Here is a 20,476-nt window from a genome sequence, read left to right on the forward strand (position 1 = left end):
TTCATTTAGGATACGTCAGCTCAGATCGATGAAAAAAAGATAAGAGTTGTTGGTTTCTCGCTAAAAATTTTAGACAAATTATTAACAGCCTATTGTTCGTACATTAATAATGAAATTCTGGAATGCGTAATCGACCTCTTGTTAAAAATCTTCAGGTATTCAATCATTATTTTGTTTTTTATCTGCTTGTGTTTTATTAAAAAATTTTCTAAAGTCTGTATTACAATTAGGTGTTCTCCACTATGTTTGCAAAAAGATCAGTTTGACGATAAGTTGATCGAAGTAATAAACGTTCACATCTCAAAGGGCGCGGATGCGTTTTTAAATACTACTTTTAAATCTTCGGATTTCAAGCAGGTTCGTTTATTACGTCCGGTTGCAGAATATGCAAATACTAATTATCTCTGATGTACTTCAGGCCTTTTTTGAATATGGGACTCGGGAAAATATCGACAAGCTAGGCTATCACTTGTCAATTGTTAGCATAATGAACAAATTACTCGGTATGTCACACGAGCAGAGTTGTACGTGGACCTTAGGTGATCAATCGATTATTGATCTTGCATTCACTAACATTAATTATAGTGAGTATTTCGCTGGATTTCTTATTAAATATTCAATGATGCCTCAGTTTTAATCGTATGGTCAATTTAAAATAAGAGTACAATTGCAAAAAAGAAAACTCTGGACCTGAAATTCATTGAGATTAAAAATTACTTGAAAATGTATATTTGCATCTTGAAAAACAGTACAGGAAGAGATTTGCGTGGGTGAAGCGAGATTGCCTGGTGTACACGACATAGGAGAGAGGCAAAGATCCGCGTCGCTGTATGAAGCGACGTTGGTATCAATTTGTGGTCTGATCAGCCAAATTCCTGCGGAGGGGTTCTACGCCATCGAACTGATTCTGTTGAAACATTTACTTGGAAGTCAGTTATGGAGTTCTTTACTCAGCGCTGATACTTGGTGTTTTGTCGCCCGGTTTGTAAACCATGATAATATGTCTCATGATAACATGTTTTTATATACGCCTTATACTCAACTACTCCTTCACTTGAAGCTTGCTTCCCTTAGAACTTATCGCATAAATTCTTGGTACTACTCGGCATACCAGAATTGTTTAAGGAAACGATATATGCATACACGATATCATTTTAAGATTCTCTTTCTATGAATTGATCAGACTCAGTGTCAGTACAACGTCATATATTTTCAGTATTGGATCTTCGGAATTGTGCGCTAGTCACGTTAAATACCTGTTGAAAGTTCACGCCGCTTTAATGAAACGACGTAACAGTCTCGAGATGATCATATTAGAGAATTTAATAGGGAGACTGTATAGTTTACTGTCAGAGGACACGAGACATGATCTTATGATTGAGATCGACGATCTCGAAAATCCATCCTGGACGGAAGTCGCTCGATTTTTACCACCGAAGACGAAGTCAGTTTTACAGACTCGATTGGCGTCCGTATTGAACGAAATCCCGAGCACGTTTATAGAATTGCAGCGGCAACCGACCGTGCAAAACTGGAATCGTTTCGTAAGTTTAAACGAGCATAGCTGTAGAAATTTTCATAATATTATCTTTCTTTTGTCAAAAGACTCTGTTAATGATTCTCATGGGAAAACTTAATTATCTCGGAGAAAAGAATATTGCTGACATGCTGTCTCAAATATGGAACTCTGTCGCGAACACTATTGAAGTTTTCGAAAACAGGCAGTTAGACATATTATCGGAGTTTATGTTAAAATTATTCAGCGTCACGCAACCCGAAAAAATTCAAAAGAATACTCTTTCATCGGTACGAAAATCCTCATGTGAAAAATATCTACAATTAATTAATAAATTATAAAACGTTTTACAAGTACATTGAACGATTCCAGATTCTTGAAGCAATTTTAGCATCACTATTATGCTGTCCGCCGCACGTGAAAGTGATGGCCTCGCATTACTTAAGAAATAACGTTAAATCTTTTGACAATTGTGAAGTCAGAACGGCGAACGCTTTGGCAGAGCTCAACTGTTGCCTTTTGGAAGACGAGAATCCGTGGGTACGGCAGGAAGCCCTGGAGTCATTCGTTTATGTGACTCACATGTGCCCAAACGACGACTTAGTTACCAGAATAGTCAGCGCTATTACCAGAAAATCATCTCTAAGCGATTCGCTGCCCGCTTATCTATCCGACAGGACTTATTACGAGCTTCGGGACTTCGCGGACGTTCGAAGTTACTTGCGGCATGTTGTAGTGCATTCCCGAGATATCCGTCACGTTTGCGATAACTATGAGGCTTTTGAAAGAAATGAGAAGCTCGCTAAACTCGAGAATCGACATGTCGATAATTCTGACGAAAGTCCGTTAATGACGAAAGAGCTCGATGAATGTGTGAACAAGCTGTGCGGCGAACTGAGCGAGATTACGAAAAAGAGCGATGCAATCGGGAAGGACGTCTTAAGAAAATTGCGATTAGTCTGCGAAAAGTTTTTAGACATTACCACACCCAAATAAATTTCATATTTTTTCATTAATTATACGAATCAGGTACACTGTGCGACGATCATATAAAAAAGCGATCTCTTTTTTTAAAGTGTCAATCTATTAAGTTATTTAAATACGAATTATGTATCTAAATTTGCTCATAGTGTGTGCAGAGAAATTGTATAGATAGAATAAAAACGGTGAAATAAGTTATATTACATAGAAAATTCACCTTGCGCTCAGATCTCAAACAATACTTATTGCAATGAACTGATTTATATCTTTAATCCCCTATCATGTTTTAAACTATAATCACACACTCACACGTATGTTTCTTGATACGCGAATAACACTTGATAAGAAGCAAGCGAACTACATATATGTATGTATATATCAAGTCGCCTGTTATACGTTTACACTCTATGCTTTCAAAGCTCTTATTATTAGTGTGCTGCAGTGTGCTGTGGGTGCTGTGCGGACTTCATCAGTGCAACGCGCAACGTGCAACGTGCAACTGTGGTTTTACTAATTCGGATATCGATACGATCATGTGTACTTAACGTGCTGCATACTTGCGAATTATTTAGGAATACTTCGTAAGTTAATAATTGCATACATACAGAATTTCAAAAGTCATCGTGTAAGAAATAGCTTGTTTGACTTCATTTTTTGAATTATATTTATGTAATGTTATAACATGTAATTTCATTTAATAATGAATTTCATATTTGAATGAGGTAATTTTATTCCAGGAAGTGACTATTCTCATTGGAATAATATTTGACAATATATAATCAAACAAGTGTATATATAAATAAAGGAGGAAATATTGTAACAATCATGGTTTGTAGATTGTTTTGTAGTCTTATGCCAACTGTATAAAAATTTATCATTTTAATACAATGACTATTCGTATGTGCAGGCTGCAGATGCCGAGAAACATCTTTCTAGCGACGCGGTATTTAAATTAATAAACAAAAGGTTTATAACGTTAAATGATGAACAAGTGAAAAGAAATAATGTTTATTTACGGCAGGTACGTTCGAAATCGCAGGTAGAATTTCGATAACGTGAAATTGCGATGCTTGTGAATTTCAATTGAAGATCGATTTCAATTCTAAGATCATTGTTTGTTATAATTCTTACGTTTACATGTATAGTTACAGTAATCGGATATGAACATAGTTATCAAAATTCTGCTTAAATTAAATAAATGTCATGGCATCGGAATCATTTTTTATTTTTAATATTTTTTTACATCTTCATTACAATTTAATCTAACAGGCAATTCAAACCATAACGGAACGTATGGTAGCGAAGGATCAATTGTTCGCGAAAGCGTATAAAGAAATAAAATTTTGTGGCAGTTTTTATAAAGGTACAAAAGTTGGAGCACCAAATGAATTCGATTTAAATATAATTTTGGAACTTCCTATTAATTACAATTATATAAGGGTAAGAATTGAAATGTTTAACTTATATTTTTTTCTATTAAGTTCTATTCGCCACGAGAAGGATTTATACGAATAGAAATAAACGATACTAGTAACATATATAATTCGAAGAAGTCTAACAAGCTTTCGGATAAAGAGAAGACGTAATAAATTATCATGATTAAGTATATAAATAAATTATTATAATTAAATACATAATTTCAAGTTGCTATTATTTTATGTTCTTCAGGTCAATCAATAAATTTATTAGTGATGGTCTTCTGAACCCAGACAAGTTTCGTAGTTGGATAGAAGGAGTTATGACTAAAGTTGTTGATGAGTTACCGATTTATGGAGACAAACACCATATGACAGTAAACCAAGAATCATTCTTTTATGCAAAAGTTGCAATACACAAGACGTACAAGAGTGGTCCAGCATTTACTATAAAATTAAATATACCAGGAGCATCCGAAGAGATGAGCGTTGATTTAGTACCTGTATTAGCTTTTGACATAAATGCAGTTAAATTATTTATAACGAACTTCTCTTGGCTTGAAAAGGTTTATATCCTTCATATCCTATATTTAAATAAATATTCACATTTATTCTAAATATCTATCGATTGGTTAGTGTCGGAAAAATCCGTGGTTTGCAGTACCAATAGTATCGAACGATGCCAGTTCTTCTTTAAGCTGGAGACTTGCTTTCAGCCTTCAGGAGAAAGACATCCTTACGATGTATGGTCATTTAAAACCTGTTATACGTCAGATGAAGGTACTTCAAGAGACAGTATTTACACTTTGATATCATTGAACAGTTGTACATCATCATTTGATTTTTAGAAATTACGAGATACTCAAAACTGGGCATGTTTGAAGAGCTATTTTATAGAGACGGTGTTCCTTAACAAACTGCAAGAATTAGATAATACAGCCTTGAAGAGAACATCATTTACATACCTTTTTTATAAGGTAATGTCTTACATCTACAAAACTGTATTTATTCCTATATATATGTACACGTATGTAAAGTACCATGTACGTTTTCAGATGCTTATAGAGCTAAGGGACGCATGTAAGCGTCGTAGAATAGACTATTTTTGGAATCCAAGTTTCAATTTACTGGAGGCGAGTGGATCGTTAGAAATGAATAACATTGCTAATCGTATTGATAACATCATAAAGGATATTAGAAAAAATATTATGTCGCAGTCATTCATATTGGCTAAATATATCTGTAAGTTATGTTTGTAATTATATAATATATAATGCCCAAACTAACGTAACGATGAGCGAAATATTTGCTTTGTTGATCATAGTCAGTCTAATGCTTCAAATCTTTGATTGACATCTGAATAGAATTTTTCTACTTACAAATAAAAATTATGATTGTTGTATAATTGCAGTAACAAGAAATGAATTAAAAATATTAGCGGACGAATCACATTCAAGTGGAGATAAATACATTGAAGGTAATATTACTAATAAAAAGAGAAAACATTTAGAATCAATTAATAAGCTTTATCAATTGAAATTGAAAACTATCGTCTGCTCAAATTACAGTAAAACTACGAGATTTATATGAAATAACTAGTAAGAACGGGATGACAGCAGGTATGTAAGCACACGAGCATAATAAATTATTAGTTGCAATAAAAAAGTAAACCTTTCAGATGAAACTGAAGCTACGAGTGAACAACGATGGACATGTATAATATCATAATTTAATCAGTGAGTTCTTAAAAATATATCGTAAGCTCCTTTGTACTATCATCTTTTATTATAAACTTTTGAATACTTACAAACAAATTTAAAGGTATCAATTTTACATTTTTAATAAATATATACTATATATCAGTCCAATCTTCTTTCTCAGTTATACCTAACTTACACGTAATCACACATGAAAATAACAAACTCTTTTAATCAATATAGAAGTTAACTTTTACGTGTTTTTGGTACTTGCAATCTTTTAAAACATGTATCATAGAATATGTTATTTTTTAAAATATGTATCATAAAATATACATAAGCAGCGTATTCGGTTATTAGTGAATAAAAGGAACGATTTTAGAAGTTATAGACGAAAGTCAAGAATAATTGTAGTGCATGCGAGATTTCAATTGGCGAACTCGGTTCTTAGATGCAATATGCCTCTAAAAGTGTAAGATATACCATTCAATATGAGTTCGCGTACGATCAGAAGAAATTTTTAATAACTTACAACTAACAGTTTCAAAGACACCTTTTTTTCACTTTTGACGACAGACTTCCAGAATGGCTCCTTAAGTTCTTTTCACCACTAGCCGAATACCCAGTATACGCGTAGAAATAAAGAAGTACGTTCATAATATAAAAAAAATATCATCTAAAATATATCACGCTTTGGTAAAATTAATTAAGGGTACTGCTTTCAAATCAGCTTCTTGGGCAAAGTCTTTCATTGCAATAGCACAATGTATCATACTGAGACAATCTCCTTCTGCACTGTGTGCATTTTCAGGTTCAAAACCACAAATGTACTTTAAAACGGTACCTAGTTTAAAATCACTTGGTGGACATATAAAGTTTAATTGCCTTCTTACAGTATTCGCCTTCCAGTTTTGTACATTGTTATTGTGCGACTTTAGAATTTGACTTTCAGGCGTCTTCTCATTGATTGCCTGCATTCTTTTGGCATAACTAGTTCCTGGACTGTTATTCACATCGTTGGAGGAAGCCACAGTTACTCTAGTTTCATTAGAACAAGCATCATTATCACAATCCATTTTCATGACATGCTTCAGAGTAGAGTCCAATGCAATAGATAAAGCTTCGTCATACCCATCGTTCAGTAAATTATTATAGTCCAACTCCAAGCGTGTTTTACGTGAGCAAAAGTCTTTAACTATATACATCATATCAATACTTAAAATATCTTCACTGAAAGTCTGTAAAAGAAAATTTAATTATTTCCAATCTTACAATCTATGATACGTTTCATCAGAAATCATGATACCTGGCCAATTGTTTTAAGTTCTGATAAAAGTATTGGATAGTCAAATCTATTTCCATTGTAAGCTACAAAGCAAACTGGTGCTGTTTGTCGTTTTAAAAACTTAATAATTAAGTCAAATACATCAGAGTTAAAACATTCAACTTTATCCAAATGGTCATTTGATAAACCTGTAATAAAATATATAAAAAAACACGTGTAAATATTATTCGTTTCAAATGAAATTAAAACGTCAATTCCTTAATACAAGTGATCATATACATTACATGTAAATGTACCTGTCATATTCTGTACAACTCTAGGGATGGGTTTCTCTGGATTTACAGCTAAAACAAGCTTTTGCAAAACTCTTGGTAATGCATTTGTAGCATTACATATACCACTTCTCGATGCCGCGATCAGTGAGATTTCTGTGATTTTTGGCATCAAGCTTCCTTTAATTAATCCGGTCGTTTCCAAATCCATAAATATGAACGTGTTTATCATTTTTGTAATTATTTTGTTTGAACACAGTGAAGGAGGTGGTTGATTTCTAGAATTTGAATAACGTCGAATGGATTTCATTCCACTGAATTGAACAAAAATTATAAAATTAATAGCACTATCAAATAAGATTAATTTTGACAGCGGATAAAAAATCTTATACCTCACATACGGCTCACGTAGTAATAAATCAGTAATAAATCAGTAATAAATCAGTAATAAATCAGTAATAAATCAACGTATTTATTTTATACCATGCCGATCCAATGCCGATCGTTCGTCATTTGTCAGGACATCCCCGACATCCTGGAATAGTGGGAAACAAATGAGAAAGGAAACTGATATCTGAATTCCGCTATTATTCAACGCATGGCGCGGCGCCACTGGCGCCTCACCAGCGATGGTACTATCTCTATGGCATTGAGCTTCAATGCTCTATGGTTAGTCATCGCCTTATCTCTGAAGGGGGGTGTGGTTATTTGGGATGACTTCGCGTTGAATTTGAGTTATAGTTAAAATTTATTCCCGTAAACTGAAAGTAAAATCGCTTTTAACAAAGAAATCAGGATGCTCGGCCGACTCCCAGCATGTGTAATCGACGTGGGTACGGGGTACGTATTTAAAAAATTCATCTGAACAAAAGTAAATAGTTGAAAGAATGAGTAACGAGTGTAAACGCATGGAGGAATATTATACATCATCCGGCTTCCACATGCATTAATGATTCACTTCTTTAATTATGCATCCGCGTAAAAACCGATGAATGTATTTAATCAATATCATTATTTATAATTCAGATTTGTTCGTAATACGTTTGTAACGTTTCGTTTGACAGGTATACGAAATTAGGTTTTGCAGGCAATAAAGAACCTCAACTTATGATACCGTCTGCAATTGCTATTAAAGAAACTGCGAAAGTGGGAGATACCAATACCAGGAGAATTACCAAAGGTGTCGAGGATTTAGATGCCTACATCGGAGATGAAGCTTTCGAAGCTACTGGCTATTCCGTGAAAGTATGTTGACCTGTCAATTGACGGTACCATCGGCCGACAAAATGTTTCGTAAACTGTTTTTCATTTTGCTTAGTATCCAGTCAGACATGGATTAGTGGAAGACTGGGACTTAATGGAAAAATTTCTGCAGCAATGTATTTTCAAGTACCTTAGGGCAGAGCCGGAAGATCATTATTTTTTACTTACCGAACCGCCGTTGAACACTCCCGAGAACAGGGAATACACTGCAGAAATAATGTTTGAATCGTTTAATGTACCAGGTCTTTATATAGCTGTACAAGCAGTATTAGCAATAGCTGCCTCTTGGACGTCTAAGCCAATAGAGGATAGGACTTTGACCGGTGTCGTTGTCGACAGTGGAGATGGTGTGACACATGTGATACCGGTGGTATGTAAAGGAAGAACAAAACACAATTTTTAATGAATCGCAACGTACCAATGATTTGTTTCGTTTATTTAGGCAGAAGGTTTCGTTATAGGAAGCTGTATAAAACACATTCCTATCGCTGGACGCGATATTACTTATTTCATTCAAAATTTATTAAGAGAACGAGAAATTGGAATACCACCTGAGCAGTCGTTGGAAACGGCTAAAGCGATAAAAGAAAAGTACTGCTACATATGCCCTGACATTTCGAAAGAGTTTGCCAGATACGACACTGACCCTACAAGAATAAAGAAATACGAGGGTATCAATAGTATTACAAAACAACCTTTCACAGTGGACGTTGGCTACGAAAGGTTCCTTGGGCCAGAAATATTTTTTCATCCTGAAGTGAGTCTCCGAATTAGAATATGCAATGAAAACGTTCTATATACATGTTTAACTTTACCGTTGGGTCGTTCAGTTCTCTAATCCAGACTTCACTACACCGTTAAGTGAGATCGTGGACGACGTGATCCAAAACTGCCCGATAGACGTCAGGAGGCCACTATATAATAACATTGTACTATCGGGAGGCTCCACGATGTTCAAAGACTTCGGCAGACGGCTACAACGTGACATAAAACGAATCGTGGACGCGCGATTAAAAGTTAGCGAATTGTTAAGCGGAAGTCTTATCACGGTTGGTAGCTTTATTTCGCATCTTGGTAGAAGACAGTATCAGGATCACTGATCATTTCTATTATTCAGCCGAAGCCTGTAGACGTTCACGTGATATCGCATCACAAGCAACGCTGGGCGGTTTGGTACGGTGGTGCTCTATTAGCCAGTGACCCAGAATTCTACAAAGTTTGCCACACGAAGAAGGCTTACCAGGAATACGGTCCTGGAATTTGCCGCTACAATCCCGTGTTTCATAGCATGGTGTAAGATGAATGAAAATACAAGTGACGTTCTGTATAAAAAAGAATTACACTTCATGGACTGACGGTCTCTCTCTAAACGTTATGTCAACAACTTTTCCAATTTGCTACTACTTGCACTCTTGAAGTTTGATACCGTAAAACGCGCGTCTTTAATTATACAATTACTAATGGAAATATTTAAAAGGAAACGCCCAGCATCACACGAGTAAACGCACACAAAAACAGGTTTTTATGCTTATTATTGAAATACTGTAGCTTTTACGTTTAGTAAAGGTACAGGAAATCTCGGAAGTTTGAGGACAACTAATTAACAGCAAATAATACGACTGTTACACGAATCTGTACATAAGATAAGTATTTGAACATTAATTCTTTTTTAATGAGACACACAGAGTATGTATTCGGCATTATCGTGTGTAATGTATTTATAAGCCGTGGATAATTAAAGAGTATCTTGTTACAAGCATTGCAACGATATAGTGTATTTATTACATATATATTATATACACGTATATATTATTTCATGTATTTACAAATTTTCAGTGGATACGTAACGATTGCTCCGAAGGTTTCATAAAAATAATCACAATTATAAGTTCGTACAAATAACACGAAAAATCTCATATTTTGTATGTATATATGATCAGAGTATACCAAGTTTCAAATATACGAAACTAATTCATTCAAAATAACGATGATAACGTTTATGACGATCACAATAAAAATCTACGATTAATAATCATGAAATATATTGCTTGACACGAAACGTATGATATTTTTACAAAAGTACTTAACATTTGAAAAGTATCTATACATGTATGGTTTCAGTTTAATATTATCAAGTGGAAAGTAAATTTTCTGTACTCTGATTTATTAGCACGTTGGAGCCAGCGATCTGCTTACGTTTAATCGTCGTTATCGTAGCTAAAAAATTCATACGATGTATCCCAATAACTCAATTTTTTTGCGCTTATTATCTTATACTTACAATAGATTTAATCCGTCCAAATTACCGGTTGTAAAACCAGAAAATATGGACGAAAGGAAAACGGTGAACAGATTGCCGGTTCTAGCCGTGTCTATATTTACAGTGGGCCGTTCGTAAATATCGATACTGTCCGCAGGTGGCAGAGGATCGTGTGAGAAAATGGAACCGTCATTTTGTATCTGTAATTTCACATAACGAACCAGCGTATGTAGATAAACGAGATTATAGAACGGAATACTTCACGCGACTTAAATGTAGAAATGAACGTACCTCTTGTACGTTTATAGTAACGTCTTTCATGTCGGACAGTATAATATGCCGTAGAATACTTTTTGGCAGTTTTCCTTGATAACGCGTGCCTCGTTTTATCTCGTAATATTTCACGCAATAATCTTTCACATCGACACGATTTAACACGATGTGTGCGTTCTCACGTATCCACGGTAGAAGATCCGCATGTTTCCACAGACAATTAGTGCGCGCGATGTACAGATTCTGCAGCTTTTCCAACGCCGGCGCGGTCGTAAATACAGCTTTAATGTTAAAGAACTCATGGGTTTGTACCTGGAAAATATTACTTCTTGTATGAGAGCTTCCGAATTTTCTGGGGAGGTTCGTGAAATCGTTCAAGCACCTTCTCATCGCACTGTATGCCGCACTTCTCCATCAATGGTAAAAGTACACCCGGGAACATTATTAACGCATTTTGCAGCAGTTCGTCGGCAGACTTTTTATCACCTAAATGAAAATGTGCCAGCGCCAAACTGTATGCTATATTTGGTAATTGAAACAAATTTCTCGTGCTGGCCCATAAATTGTAAAATTGGATGAACCACTCGTATTCTTTTGCTCTTAGGGCGTAAAAATCGAGACAGAGGACCACGGCCAAAGGATCAGTATCCGGGTCGAGCGACAAGAGTAATTTACAAAATTCCAAACACGTTCTGTAAATGCAAATATACGAAGCGTGTGCATCAAAAACCTAAGGAGATTAGGTTATTGATTTTGTTACCTGTAACATGCACGTCCGCCGAGGAAGTTAAGATGTTTAAACAAAGTTATAAATAAAGCTCGATTTTGCTGCTTTCTATAATCCAATCTGCAATGAGCGGTTGTAATATTGAACAATGGATGAAAAGCACATTCAAGGTAGTACAAAGCTCGTTCCGTGAATTCTGCAGCCATTGCTAAATCTTCGTTGAGTTTACACAATTCAGCCAGTTGCAACAACGAATCTATATGATAAGGATGCGCATTGACTATAGCCTAAAACGAGAGTTGAAGCAGTTAATTTACCTTCAAACAATGCTCTCTGTGCAACTTATAAAGCAATGCGACGTACAACAATATTTTCAGGGCTTTTCAAACTTTCAACAGCTTCCAAAAATTTCATCTGCACTTGTCTGTACGATGGGCTGTGTTCATACACGAAGTACTGAATGTTATTAGTAGATTTCATAGTATGATCCAAAGACATCGAAAGGCCATATTTAGTAAAACGTGACCATCTGTCTTTAGCAGAGACCAACCAGGTCTTCCTCAGATGACCCAAACGGCCTCTGTTTCTCCTATTACGGTTAACATTATTTAGGATTGTATACTTGTTCATAGAACACAATCCCAAGGAAAAAAAGAACATACCTTTGATCAGCTTGTACTGTTTTACTACCAAAAATTCTTTTCAGTTCGTTATATGCATTCAAATGTTTATGTTGCACCATTAGAATACCCTCCTTCGAGCTATGTTCGACCCATTGAGCATTATTAGCATTTTGAGAGCTACATCCTGGAAGTGGTTCTCCGAGTAATTTGTTCACTTCTCTCACTGTTTCCTCAATCTCATCAATATCGTTCTCCTTAGATTCAACAGTGTGTTGGGTTTTCGTTCCTTCCAACTTCTTTCTCTTCTTCTTCTTCTTTTTACGCTTAGTCTCATCGCTGCAAGTTTCCACGATCGCCTGTTCCTCTTCATTTTCTTTCTCGCTAATTTCGGAATTTTCATTTAACTAAACGAAAAGAGGATGAACAATAGGTTAAATTATTTATTGAGATACAGCAAGATGCATGTATATACGTACCACGTCGAACAAATTAAACGCCTTGGACTTAACATCGCCAATTATTGAATTGTCGATCTCACCCTCATTTTCACTATCCTTCACAGGTAACACATCGCCTCCGTATACTTTTTTCATATACCGTGTAGACATTACGGAACAATTAATTTCTCCTCAAAGAGTAAAGGAATCTGAACATAAAAGCGATACCACTCGTGGCGTACGAATTCCTTGGCCAGGGTCAGAATCGGAGTATCAGCTGGTATCAGTATCAGTATCAAGTAAATCGTGATCGATACTGTCCGTCGTTCATTACAAATCGCTGTTACGAAAACTCTTCCTCACTTGTCAATTTTCCTCATCCAATTGTATCACAATAACTGGTAACTGTTACCTGGACTCTAGACGCTTATCAACCATAATCATTTGATTAGAAGGATCGACATACACAGATGCTCTGACTCATAGTCGTACACGTCGATGTGATATTGCACTCGTGGTGAAACTTACACGTACAGCTAGTCAAAGTTGTAGCTGTGCTTATGCCTTTCAACAAGTTTTACCAACAGACGTGCAGTCCGCAAAGTTGCTAAATTGTTCGACAGATTTTGAAAATTAATAATATTCGTGACCGTTTGATATTTGTGCTCGGCTATCACGTAAGTAATACACTCGATCTACAAGATTTTGCGGTTTTTATATAAAATTGTTGAGATCAAGGATGTACGTGTATGCGATGAATACTGAAATAATATTTTCGTGTTTCCATACGCCCAGATGAAATACTTGTGTTATCGCATTGTCCTTTGATGTATACGTTTCATTTATCTTAAACATATTGCTGCAATTGGTGGTGAAAGGTGACGCCGAACACGACACGTTTTAAGAATTTCACACTTTTTGCACTATCGAAATGCATTTAAAAGGTGTTAAGAATAGACTGAAAGATGAAACGCTGGACCTTAGCTTGTGTGACCTGAAAGAAGTGCCTGTTCGAGAAATTGTACGTATGGAAAACTTTCACGTTCTCGCTGCGCCGCTTCGCATTGAAATTGTTTAATCATTCGCGTGTATTTTTTATATTCCAGGCAACTATCAAGAAAGCGACACACTTGGATTTATCCAGTAATCTTTTGACTTCTTTACCAGTAAGTTACATATATTTCCTGAATCTACATATTTTTTGTTAATTACAATATATTTCAGGTGAATTTCGTACAACTTAAGCAGATCGTTAAACTGGATCTCAGTAGAAACATGTTAACAGAGATACCTGTTAATTTTGGAGAATTGAGACAATTAAAACATTTAGACCTTTATGGGAATCAAGTAAGTAAAAGATATTACAAACTTGAGTTCTCATGTGTCATGAAAATATGTTGATCTTCCAGATAAGTAGATTGCCACTTAGTTTAAGTGAATTAAAGAATTTGAGATGGTTGGATTTAAAAGAGAACCCTCTGACTCCTGCTGTGGCCAGCGTTGCTGGTCCTTGTAGCAATTCGAGCGAGTGTCAAGCATGTGCTCATAATATTGTTGCCTATTTGTCGCAAGTGAAAGTTATGATGGAAGAAGTAGGGGAAAAACTGCGAAAACTAAATACAGGTATGTTTCAAGATGGAGAATACAAATGTTTAAGCGGATGATACATAGTTTGTGTGCTTTCAGCGGACACAGAAAAGAACAGCACGGCAAAGAAGGGGGGTAAAAAAAAGAAAAAGAAAGTAGCAGATAAGAAACAAGATTTAGATAGCGATATTACTAATTCTCAGAATGAAGAGTTCCACGAAAGTGAACCTCCGACGGAACCTTCGACGTTAAATAATAATCATCAAGATAATAATGAACAAGCATCTAGAGGTACATATACATTTATACTTGTTACTTATTTAAACGATTAAACTGAACGTTTGCTTATGATGCTTTTATTTATGTTTCAGGGAGTGGATATCGATTCCTCACACTTCTTGCATGGTCTCTTTTCTTCGGCCTTTTATTTATACTGATAATCGTGATTCTTCCTCTATATGTGAAAGAGGCAGAATCGTTCGTGAATTACATCGAAGCCAACACGGGTGTGCGTTTGAAGGATTTTCGAAAGCACAGTATAGATACGTTCGACGCTTTGAAGCAGGCTGCAAATAACGTCTACAACGATTTGTATCGCGCCTACGACAGAAGTTTTAAAACAGAGACGGACATTCCAAGATAAGCATCCCAGGAGGAGCAACAAGGAGGATACACATTCAGGGCTATTAAAGGTAACGAATATAAATCATGTTTACAGATCATTATTTATTTCGAAAAATAAAAGATTCTTACAATATAGATTTGATATTAAAATATTGATTTCTTTGGTCTGTGAATATTCGTGCGACTATATATTAAGCGTTGTTGGTGAGATTCGTTTTGTTCGTTGAAAGCATCGACGATCCCGTTCTAGCGGACGCTTTACCGAGACTCTCCATCCTACTGATTAATTTCTGAAACGTGTTCATTCGTGTCGGACCGTGTTGCTCGAGATTATCGACCGAATCCTCGACCCCGTTCACAATTTTATTATTAGTTTCAACGATCACGTCGGCCGGTTTAGATTTCCTTCCGCTGACAAATCTATTCCACGGTCTCTTCTCCGAATTGTTGTTCACGCCTTCGACGTCCTTTTTACCAAGAACTTCCTTCTGCCGAACCGTGAATTCAGCGAGTATAGCGATATCATCGTACAGTTCGTTTTCCAGCTCAGGAAGGCATTGAGGGTAATCGATTCGAGGCGTCTTGTAATGCTCGTTATCTTCCATTCGAGAATTATCAGTCGTCTCGTTCACGAGCCGGTTCACATTCGCGTGAACAGGGTCTTCGTAGTTCAATTTCCTGGAAACTTTCTAAAGATTCAAGACACATTAGTGCACAGACTGCGGATTTTAATATGCAATGCAAGAGTATACAAAATATATGAATGCATCTGAACTTATACCATAAGACTCTTACCTGATCTGGATTTTTAGATTTCTCTCTAAGCGCGGCGACGTCGTCGTAAAATTCGTGTCCATCAGTTGTGTCTGTAATTACCGGTGGCTTCGTGTAGATCGGTCTAGGCGGTGGTGGACTGGTATACTCGGGCTGTTCTTCATCGAGACAGGTCTCTTGATGAACGCTCACTAGATCAGACACATCGTCGTAGTAAAGTGGCTGCGGGTCTTGATTTTCTACAACCGATGGCTGTGCAGTCTTGCGCTTAGATTTCTTCTCAACTTTCTTCGGAGACTCCCTTCTGCTTCTGACTCTGTCTAGGAATGATCTTTTTTGCGGCGACTTTACAGGCTCATCCGTCTTGCTTGGCGTTTGGATTTTATTTGATTTTTCTTTCACACTCTATAAAAAGAGATTGATTATGAAATTCAACGAAGAAGAATATAAATGAAATTGAATACCTCGACGTCGTCGTACGATGCGAGTTGGTCTTGTTCGTCCACTCGATTTAAAACAGTGTTGCCTGTATCGTCGTAAGTTATTTCATTCGATGAATCTATCGACGTTCTTTTAGCGTCGTTCTTTTTCTTATCATCAGATTTATCAGTCTTAATGCTCGCTTGAACGTCGTCGTACGTTTCTGGTTCGTTCGTCTTAGCTACACCAACGTTTTCGTATTGTGTCGTTACGTTTCGAAAGTCCTCGATCTTGTGATAAATGTCGTCTTCGTCTTCCTCCGGGAATTGGTAAGACGATTTTTGAACAGGCAGCGAGGGTAATCTTCGAGGTATTCGAGCTGGCAACGGAGGAGCATGAGAGCGTCCTGGATGAGGTCGAGAAGGAAAAGGAACAATACCAGTATCGGAAATCGGGGAGGAAGAAGGAAGAGAAGTGTTGATAGGGTCTTTGGAATCAGTTTGGTTTGGAACATTTTCATTTACGTGTACAGTCGAAGGCTCGTTTGGAACTTTCTCAACACTCAACGAGCCTACATCTTGATACTGCTCCTCAGTGCAATTTGAATCTTCTTGGTTGTTCAACTGCGTGTCATTGCTCGTGATAACATTATCCACACTCTTCTTTTGCTCGTTATTATCTTCTCCCGCCAGTTCGCAAATTCTCGTTATCCACTGTTCCATCTCTTTTTGAGTCTTCGCAGAAAACTGAAATATCAAATCTTACATGGTATCGTTATTTCTCTTTCTCTATTATTTTATTTTACCTGATACGTCCTGCTGCCAGGACGGAAGATCTCGAAAGTGGATTCGCTTCGACGCTGATCTCGAGGAATCGCGTTCGGTGCAGCTCGAGCTGAGTATCCCCGAATTGGTAAAATTGTATACGGCCGATTGTCTCGATCGTTTCCATAAATTAATAAGTGCGATCCGATCAAAGCTAAATAATTCCGAATAAATTTCATTATTTTGTATTAAAGTGAAAATATTCGATTGGAATGAGACTCACCAACCCAACACGCGCGGTATTGTTCAAAAACGAACAACTTCTTCCCTTCCTTCCTATAGAGAGAGCCGCATATTTGACATTTGCTTTTGGCCAGTACAGCCGAGAAACTCGAGTAAGTGTTTATTAACATATTCTCAGTTTCTTCGTCTTTACTCTGGTTGTTATCGGTATTATTCGGTGGTTCTATTCCCTGGAAGGTTTCGTAATAATCCTGCTGTGATTCTTTATGTTCCTTCTGCATTTGACAATGTTCCCCCGCTCCCACGTATTCTTGTAGCTCCGTCTCCGTTTCCAAGCTTATCAAGCCCTTTGACCCTGCGCTCATATTCAAATACGGTTCGGGCGAGACTCCTCTCCCAGTTTTGTCCACTACAAAAGTCTTCAGCGTAACTTTTGATCGTATCAGCAAATTGTCTCGAATGCTCTCCAAATTTACCGGCAGCTTCACCTCTCGGAGACATTCCAAAAATTGCACTACATCTAAAAATTGCTCATTTATAAGAATTTCCATATATAATTTTGTTATTCAAAACTTAAAATATATTTACCTCGTAATATATCGGTGAATTCTGTATAAGATCCCATCTTTTATCTAATTTGTCACTCCCCTTCCTTCCGGTAATGAGATATTGTTATTTAGTAACGATTATCAGTGGGACAATATTTATGCGTATGCGAACATCCATAATAAAATTCTGCCAGGATGCAAACTGATAAGATAGCGGCAACGGCGAATAAAAAAAAGAACGAAACGCAGTTTTTACTGTCTTGTCAACTAAATTCATCTCGCGTACGTTATCCTTGGACCTTTTACGGCCGACGACTTTTTCGACGTCACGAAACTCACCTGCTAGACCGCCTCTTCCGATGTAATCATCTCAAACCGAATTTATCGATTTACTAAACGACGTTTTATCTTATTTAAAAGCGTAACACCTCTTACGACATTTTTTCACTGTTCACACAAATGTGAAGCGATAGCTGAATTACATTTTAGGTGTGTCTCTCGAGGAGAGACGCGTAAAATCGTTCCTCGATATTTAAACTCGTTGAGATTGAAACAAGGGCACGTGGGAGCAGGAGGGCGACTCCCGCAGAGACTGTCTGTCTTGTTGCTCGCTGGAATCTGTCGCCTCGACTTCTTTCTCTCTCTCTCTCTCTTTTCCTATCGTTTCCTTTCCACGTACATATGCACAGAATGCGCCTATGAGCGATTGACTCACGACTCACTCTTTACTAACTTTGCTTAGCATCCTCTTCTACACCATCTCCTATCCTTGTCACATATCCTCCTTCGCTCCTCCTCTCGATCTGACGCAGCACGGCATGTTTTAATTGATCATACCAATTGACGATGTAAGAAACGAGAAACAAACACGTAGTCACTCTCGCATGCCACATCATATCACGGCGTCTATTCTACGTGGTTCAATTCGACTGTTTAAAACGTGTACAAGTTTATTTCACCCGAGTACACGGAAAAGTACATAACAACGTGTTCATTATTACACAAGATAAATAAATGGAATATATAAACAAGTGAAATAATAAATAAAATCGAGTCCTCTCAAAAGTTTTCCCAAGCTATTTTCCCGCGCACTTTTTCCAGCGGCTTCACGTATAAGTACGTAGGGATGTCTGACAAATCTAAAACCGGATCGGCTTTTGCTACTTCCATTTCTTCGTCCACTGCCTTGTGCGTGGCGTTTCGTATTTCCTATCAATGATTTCAGAGATCATTCCAGTATTACTATTCATATATCTACAATCTTTCTATGTATATTTATTAATCTAATCTGTCAGTTATTTACTTTGATTTCGGCATCGGTTTTCATGCCCTGCTCGATCAATAGTTTGGAGAACAGGTCGATAGGATCCCGTTGGGTCTGCACCGTTCGGATTTCATCCCTTGAACGATAGGAGGTTCCAGGGTCGCTCATACTGTGACCGAAATATCTGTATGTGACCATTTCGAGAATAATAGGACCGTTCTTCAACGCGTAATCCCTGGCGAATCTTGTGGCTTCGCGTACGTCCTGTACCCTCATGCCGTCTACCTGAAAGGAAGAGGATAAACCAAAAGGAAAAGACAAAGCGTTGGTGAAACTCACCCTCACTCCTGGGATCAGGTCACCCCGCGTGTAGAAGTTCGTATTTGCCGCGTGCCTGTGCACTGCCGTGCCCATCGCGTACACGTTGTTTTCGCATGTGAACACTACTGGAAGATTCCACAGTTTAGCCATGTTGAAAGCTTCGGCGGCCTGGCCTTGATTCGCGCCGCCGTCCCCGTAGAACGCGAATGCCACTCCACCGGTGCTGTGGTATTTCAAGGCCAACGCCAACCCTGCGGCCACCGGTACCTTTTGTCGAAAGAGATTTTACTCTGTGTTCTAATTCAAATGTAATCTGATAATCTACGACATGTGTGTGTAATATGAGAATCTGTGAGTATACGTATAAAAATACTGTAGCTAAGGATGTGGACTCTCGGCATTCGAATTTCGCAATAATTATAGTATTTAATTAACATATAAGGGACTCACTTGACCGCCGACGATTCCCTCGCCGCCAAAAAGCTGTTTCGCATACATGTGCATCGAGCCACCTTTGCCCTTCGCGATGCCAGTCTTGCGGCCCATCATCTCCGCGAATACCTGGCGTGCCGTCACGCCAAATACCACCGCGAAACCGTGGCATCGATAAGCCGTGATAACTAGGTCCTTATCCGTCATCGACATTCTAGCGCCGACGGCAACGGCTTCCTAAGCAAACCTAGATTTTTTTCTTCCATCTCGGTCACTTTATCCGACGAGAGAGATTCTACCTGACCGCAATACAAATGAAGGAAGCCGTTGATCATCCGCAATCTGTACAATTCAGCCGCCTTTAGCTCCATCCGTCTAATATACATCATAATCCTCAGCGCGTATAGTGCGTCTTCTTCCTTCATCTTAACGGTCGTCGATGGTCCAGTTTCCAACCGGTACAAATCGTATTTCTGATCAAAGTAATTAATACAATGAGCAACGAATCTCTTGTATTAATGGTTCGGAAATAATTTTACCGTTTGCACTGTTATCTCTTTGCTAGTTTTTCTGCAAGGTTGAAAGTAGACGCATGGTCGGTTCGGGTGACGACGTAACAATTTCGCGAGATACATTCTTCTATGTTTTAATTGCGATCACAGTGGAAATTATTCAAGCTCATCTCGTTTCTCTCGGTGGACTTAACTTCGATCGAGCTTGTCTGTTGACACCTATCAAAAAGAGGTAATA

The 20,476-nt window shown here is 37.5% G+C and overlaps 8 protein-coding genes across 19 annotated transcripts in view; 4 read left to right on the plus strand and 4 right to left on the minus strand.

Moving 5' to 3' along the window:
• LOC108628023 (uncharacterized protein C1orf112 homolog) overlaps positions 1–2,695 on the plus strand; it is a 27,720-nt gene extending 25,025 nt beyond the window's left edge. For all 7 annotated transcript variants that reach the window (XM_026816159.1, XM_018029662.2, XM_026816160.1 and 4 more), the window contains 7 exons: positions 10–155; positions 231–357; positions 419–584; positions 750–981; positions 1,217–1,544; positions 1,606–1,806; positions 1,889–2,695. In XM_026816159.1, the coding sequence (XP_026671960.1) occupies positions 10–155; positions 231–357; positions 419–584; positions 750–981; positions 1,217–1,544; positions 1,606–1,806; positions 1,889–2,512 (1,824 nt within the window). In that variant the 3' untranslated portion in view covers positions 2,513–2,695. The remainder of the gene's footprint in view (positions 1–9; positions 156–230; positions 358–418; positions 585–749; positions 982–1,216; positions 1,545–1,605; positions 1,807–1,888) is intronic.
• Positions 2,696–2,929: 234 nt separating this feature from the next.
• Positions 2,930–5,774, plus strand: cGlr1 (cGAS-like receptor 1). Its single transcript, XM_026816169.1, has 12 exons — positions 2,930–3,078; positions 3,235–3,325; positions 3,405–3,518; positions 3,767–3,937; positions 3,979–4,079; positions 4,166–4,478; positions 4,549–4,692; positions 4,761–4,889; positions 4,968–5,154; positions 5,324–5,389; positions 5,481–5,531; positions 5,591–5,774. Exons 2-12 carry the CDS (start codon positions 3,323–3,325, stop codon positions 5,638–5,640), a joined length of 1,329 nt encoding a protein of 442 aa, XP_026671970.1. The 5' UTR covers positions 2,930–3,078; positions 3,235–3,322; the 3' UTR covers positions 5,641–5,774.
• LOC108628085 (three prime repair exonuclease 2) lies at positions 5,676–7,717 on the minus strand. 5 transcript variants are annotated; one of them, XM_018029778.2, is made up of 5 exons: positions 7,559–7,717; positions 7,191–7,480; positions 6,916–7,082; positions 6,741–6,847; positions 5,676–6,647 (listed from the first exon to the last, which is right to left on the minus strand). In XM_018029778.2, exons 2-5 carry the CDS (start codon positions 7,474–7,476, stop codon positions 6,296–6,298), a joined length of 912 nt encoding a protein of 303 aa, XP_017885267.1. In that variant the 5' UTR covers positions 7,477–7,480; positions 7,559–7,717; the 3' UTR covers positions 5,676–6,295. The 5 variants fall into 5 exon arrangements, with proteins under 5 accessions (XP_017885267.1, XP_017885263.1, XP_017885261.1 ...); XM_018029774.2 differs by having other exon boundaries at positions 5,676–6,847; positions 7,191–7,444; XM_018029772.2 differs by having other exon boundaries at positions 5,676–6,847.
• A 107-nt stretch (positions 7,718–7,824) lies between these two features.
• On the plus strand, positions 7,825–10,194 carry Arp3 (Actin-related protein 3). The gene is made up of 6 exons (XM_018029703.2): positions 7,825–8,006; positions 8,231–8,411; positions 8,485–8,799; positions 8,872–9,186; positions 9,260–9,478; positions 9,547–10,194. The coding sequence occupies exons 1-6, from the start codon at positions 7,963–7,965 to the stop codon at positions 9,724–9,726; spliced, it is 1,254 nt and encodes a 417-aa protein (XP_017885192.1). The 5' UTR covers positions 7,825–7,962; the 3' UTR covers positions 9,727–10,194.
• Positions 10,123–13,240, minus strand: Nulp1 (Nuclear localized protein 1). The gene is made up of 8 exons (XM_018029702.2): positions 12,789–13,240; positions 12,352–12,716; positions 12,053–12,278; positions 11,723–11,976; positions 11,345–11,654; positions 10,981–11,274; positions 10,711–10,889; positions 10,123–10,646 (listed from the first exon to the last, which is right to left on the minus strand). The coding sequence occupies exons 1-8, from the start codon at positions 12,918–12,920 to the stop codon at positions 10,628–10,630; spliced, it is 1,779 nt and encodes a 592-aa protein (XP_017885191.1). The 5' UTR covers positions 12,921–13,240; the 3' UTR covers positions 10,123–10,627.
• Positions 13,241–13,317: 77 nt separating this feature from the next.
• On the plus strand, positions 13,318–15,095 carry LOC108628048 (leucine-rich repeat-containing protein 59). The gene is made up of 7 exons (XM_018029706.2): positions 13,318–13,426; positions 13,545–13,770; positions 13,856–13,915; positions 13,974–14,096; positions 14,159–14,372; positions 14,436–14,627; positions 14,708–15,095. The coding sequence occupies exons 2-7, from the start codon at positions 13,681–13,683 to the stop codon at positions 14,977–14,979; spliced, it is 951 nt and encodes a 316-aa protein (XP_017885195.1). The 5' UTR covers positions 13,318–13,426; positions 13,545–13,680; the 3' UTR covers positions 14,980–15,095.
• Positions 15,048–18,436, minus strand: LOC108628043 (uncharacterized). 2 transcript variants are annotated; one of them, XM_018029701.2, is made up of 7 exons: positions 18,049–18,436; positions 17,750–17,896; positions 17,202–17,681; positions 16,960–17,132; positions 16,199–16,900; positions 15,756–16,139; positions 15,048–15,649 (listed from the first exon to the last, which is right to left on the minus strand). In XM_018029701.2, exons 2-7 carry the CDS (start codon positions 17,784–17,786, stop codon positions 15,152–15,154), a joined length of 2,274 nt encoding a protein of 757 aa, XP_017885190.1. In that variant the 5' UTR covers positions 17,787–17,896; positions 18,049–18,436; the 3' UTR covers positions 15,048–15,151. The 2 variants fall into 2 exon arrangements, with proteins under 2 accessions (XP_017885190.1, XP_017885189.1); XM_018029700.2 differs by having other exon boundaries at positions 17,750–17,911.
• Positions 18,437–18,641: 205 nt separating this feature from the next.
• On the minus strand, positions 18,642–20,353 carry LOC108628016 (putative pyruvate dehydrogenase E1 component subunit alpha, mitochondrial). Its single transcript, XM_018029654.2, has 5 exons — positions 20,026–20,353; positions 19,745–19,963; positions 19,313–19,561; positions 19,013–19,258; positions 18,642–18,918 (listed from the first exon to the last, which is right to left on the minus strand). Exons 1-5 carry the CDS (start codon positions 20,149–20,151, stop codon positions 18,769–18,771), a joined length of 990 nt encoding a protein of 329 aa, XP_017885143.2. The 5' UTR covers positions 20,152–20,353; the 3' UTR covers positions 18,642–18,768.
• Between the last annotated feature and the right edge of the window lie 123 nt (positions 20,354–20,476).

This window comes from Ceratina calcarata, unplaced genomic scaffold (assembly GCF_001652005.2).
Source record: "Ceratina calcarata isolate Rehan_Ccalc_2016 unplaced genomic scaffold, ASM165200v1 scaffold493.2, whole genome shotgun sequence".
NCBI classification, from domain to species: domain Eukaryota; kingdom Metazoa; phylum Arthropoda; class Insecta; order Hymenoptera; family Apidae; genus Ceratina; species Ceratina calcarata.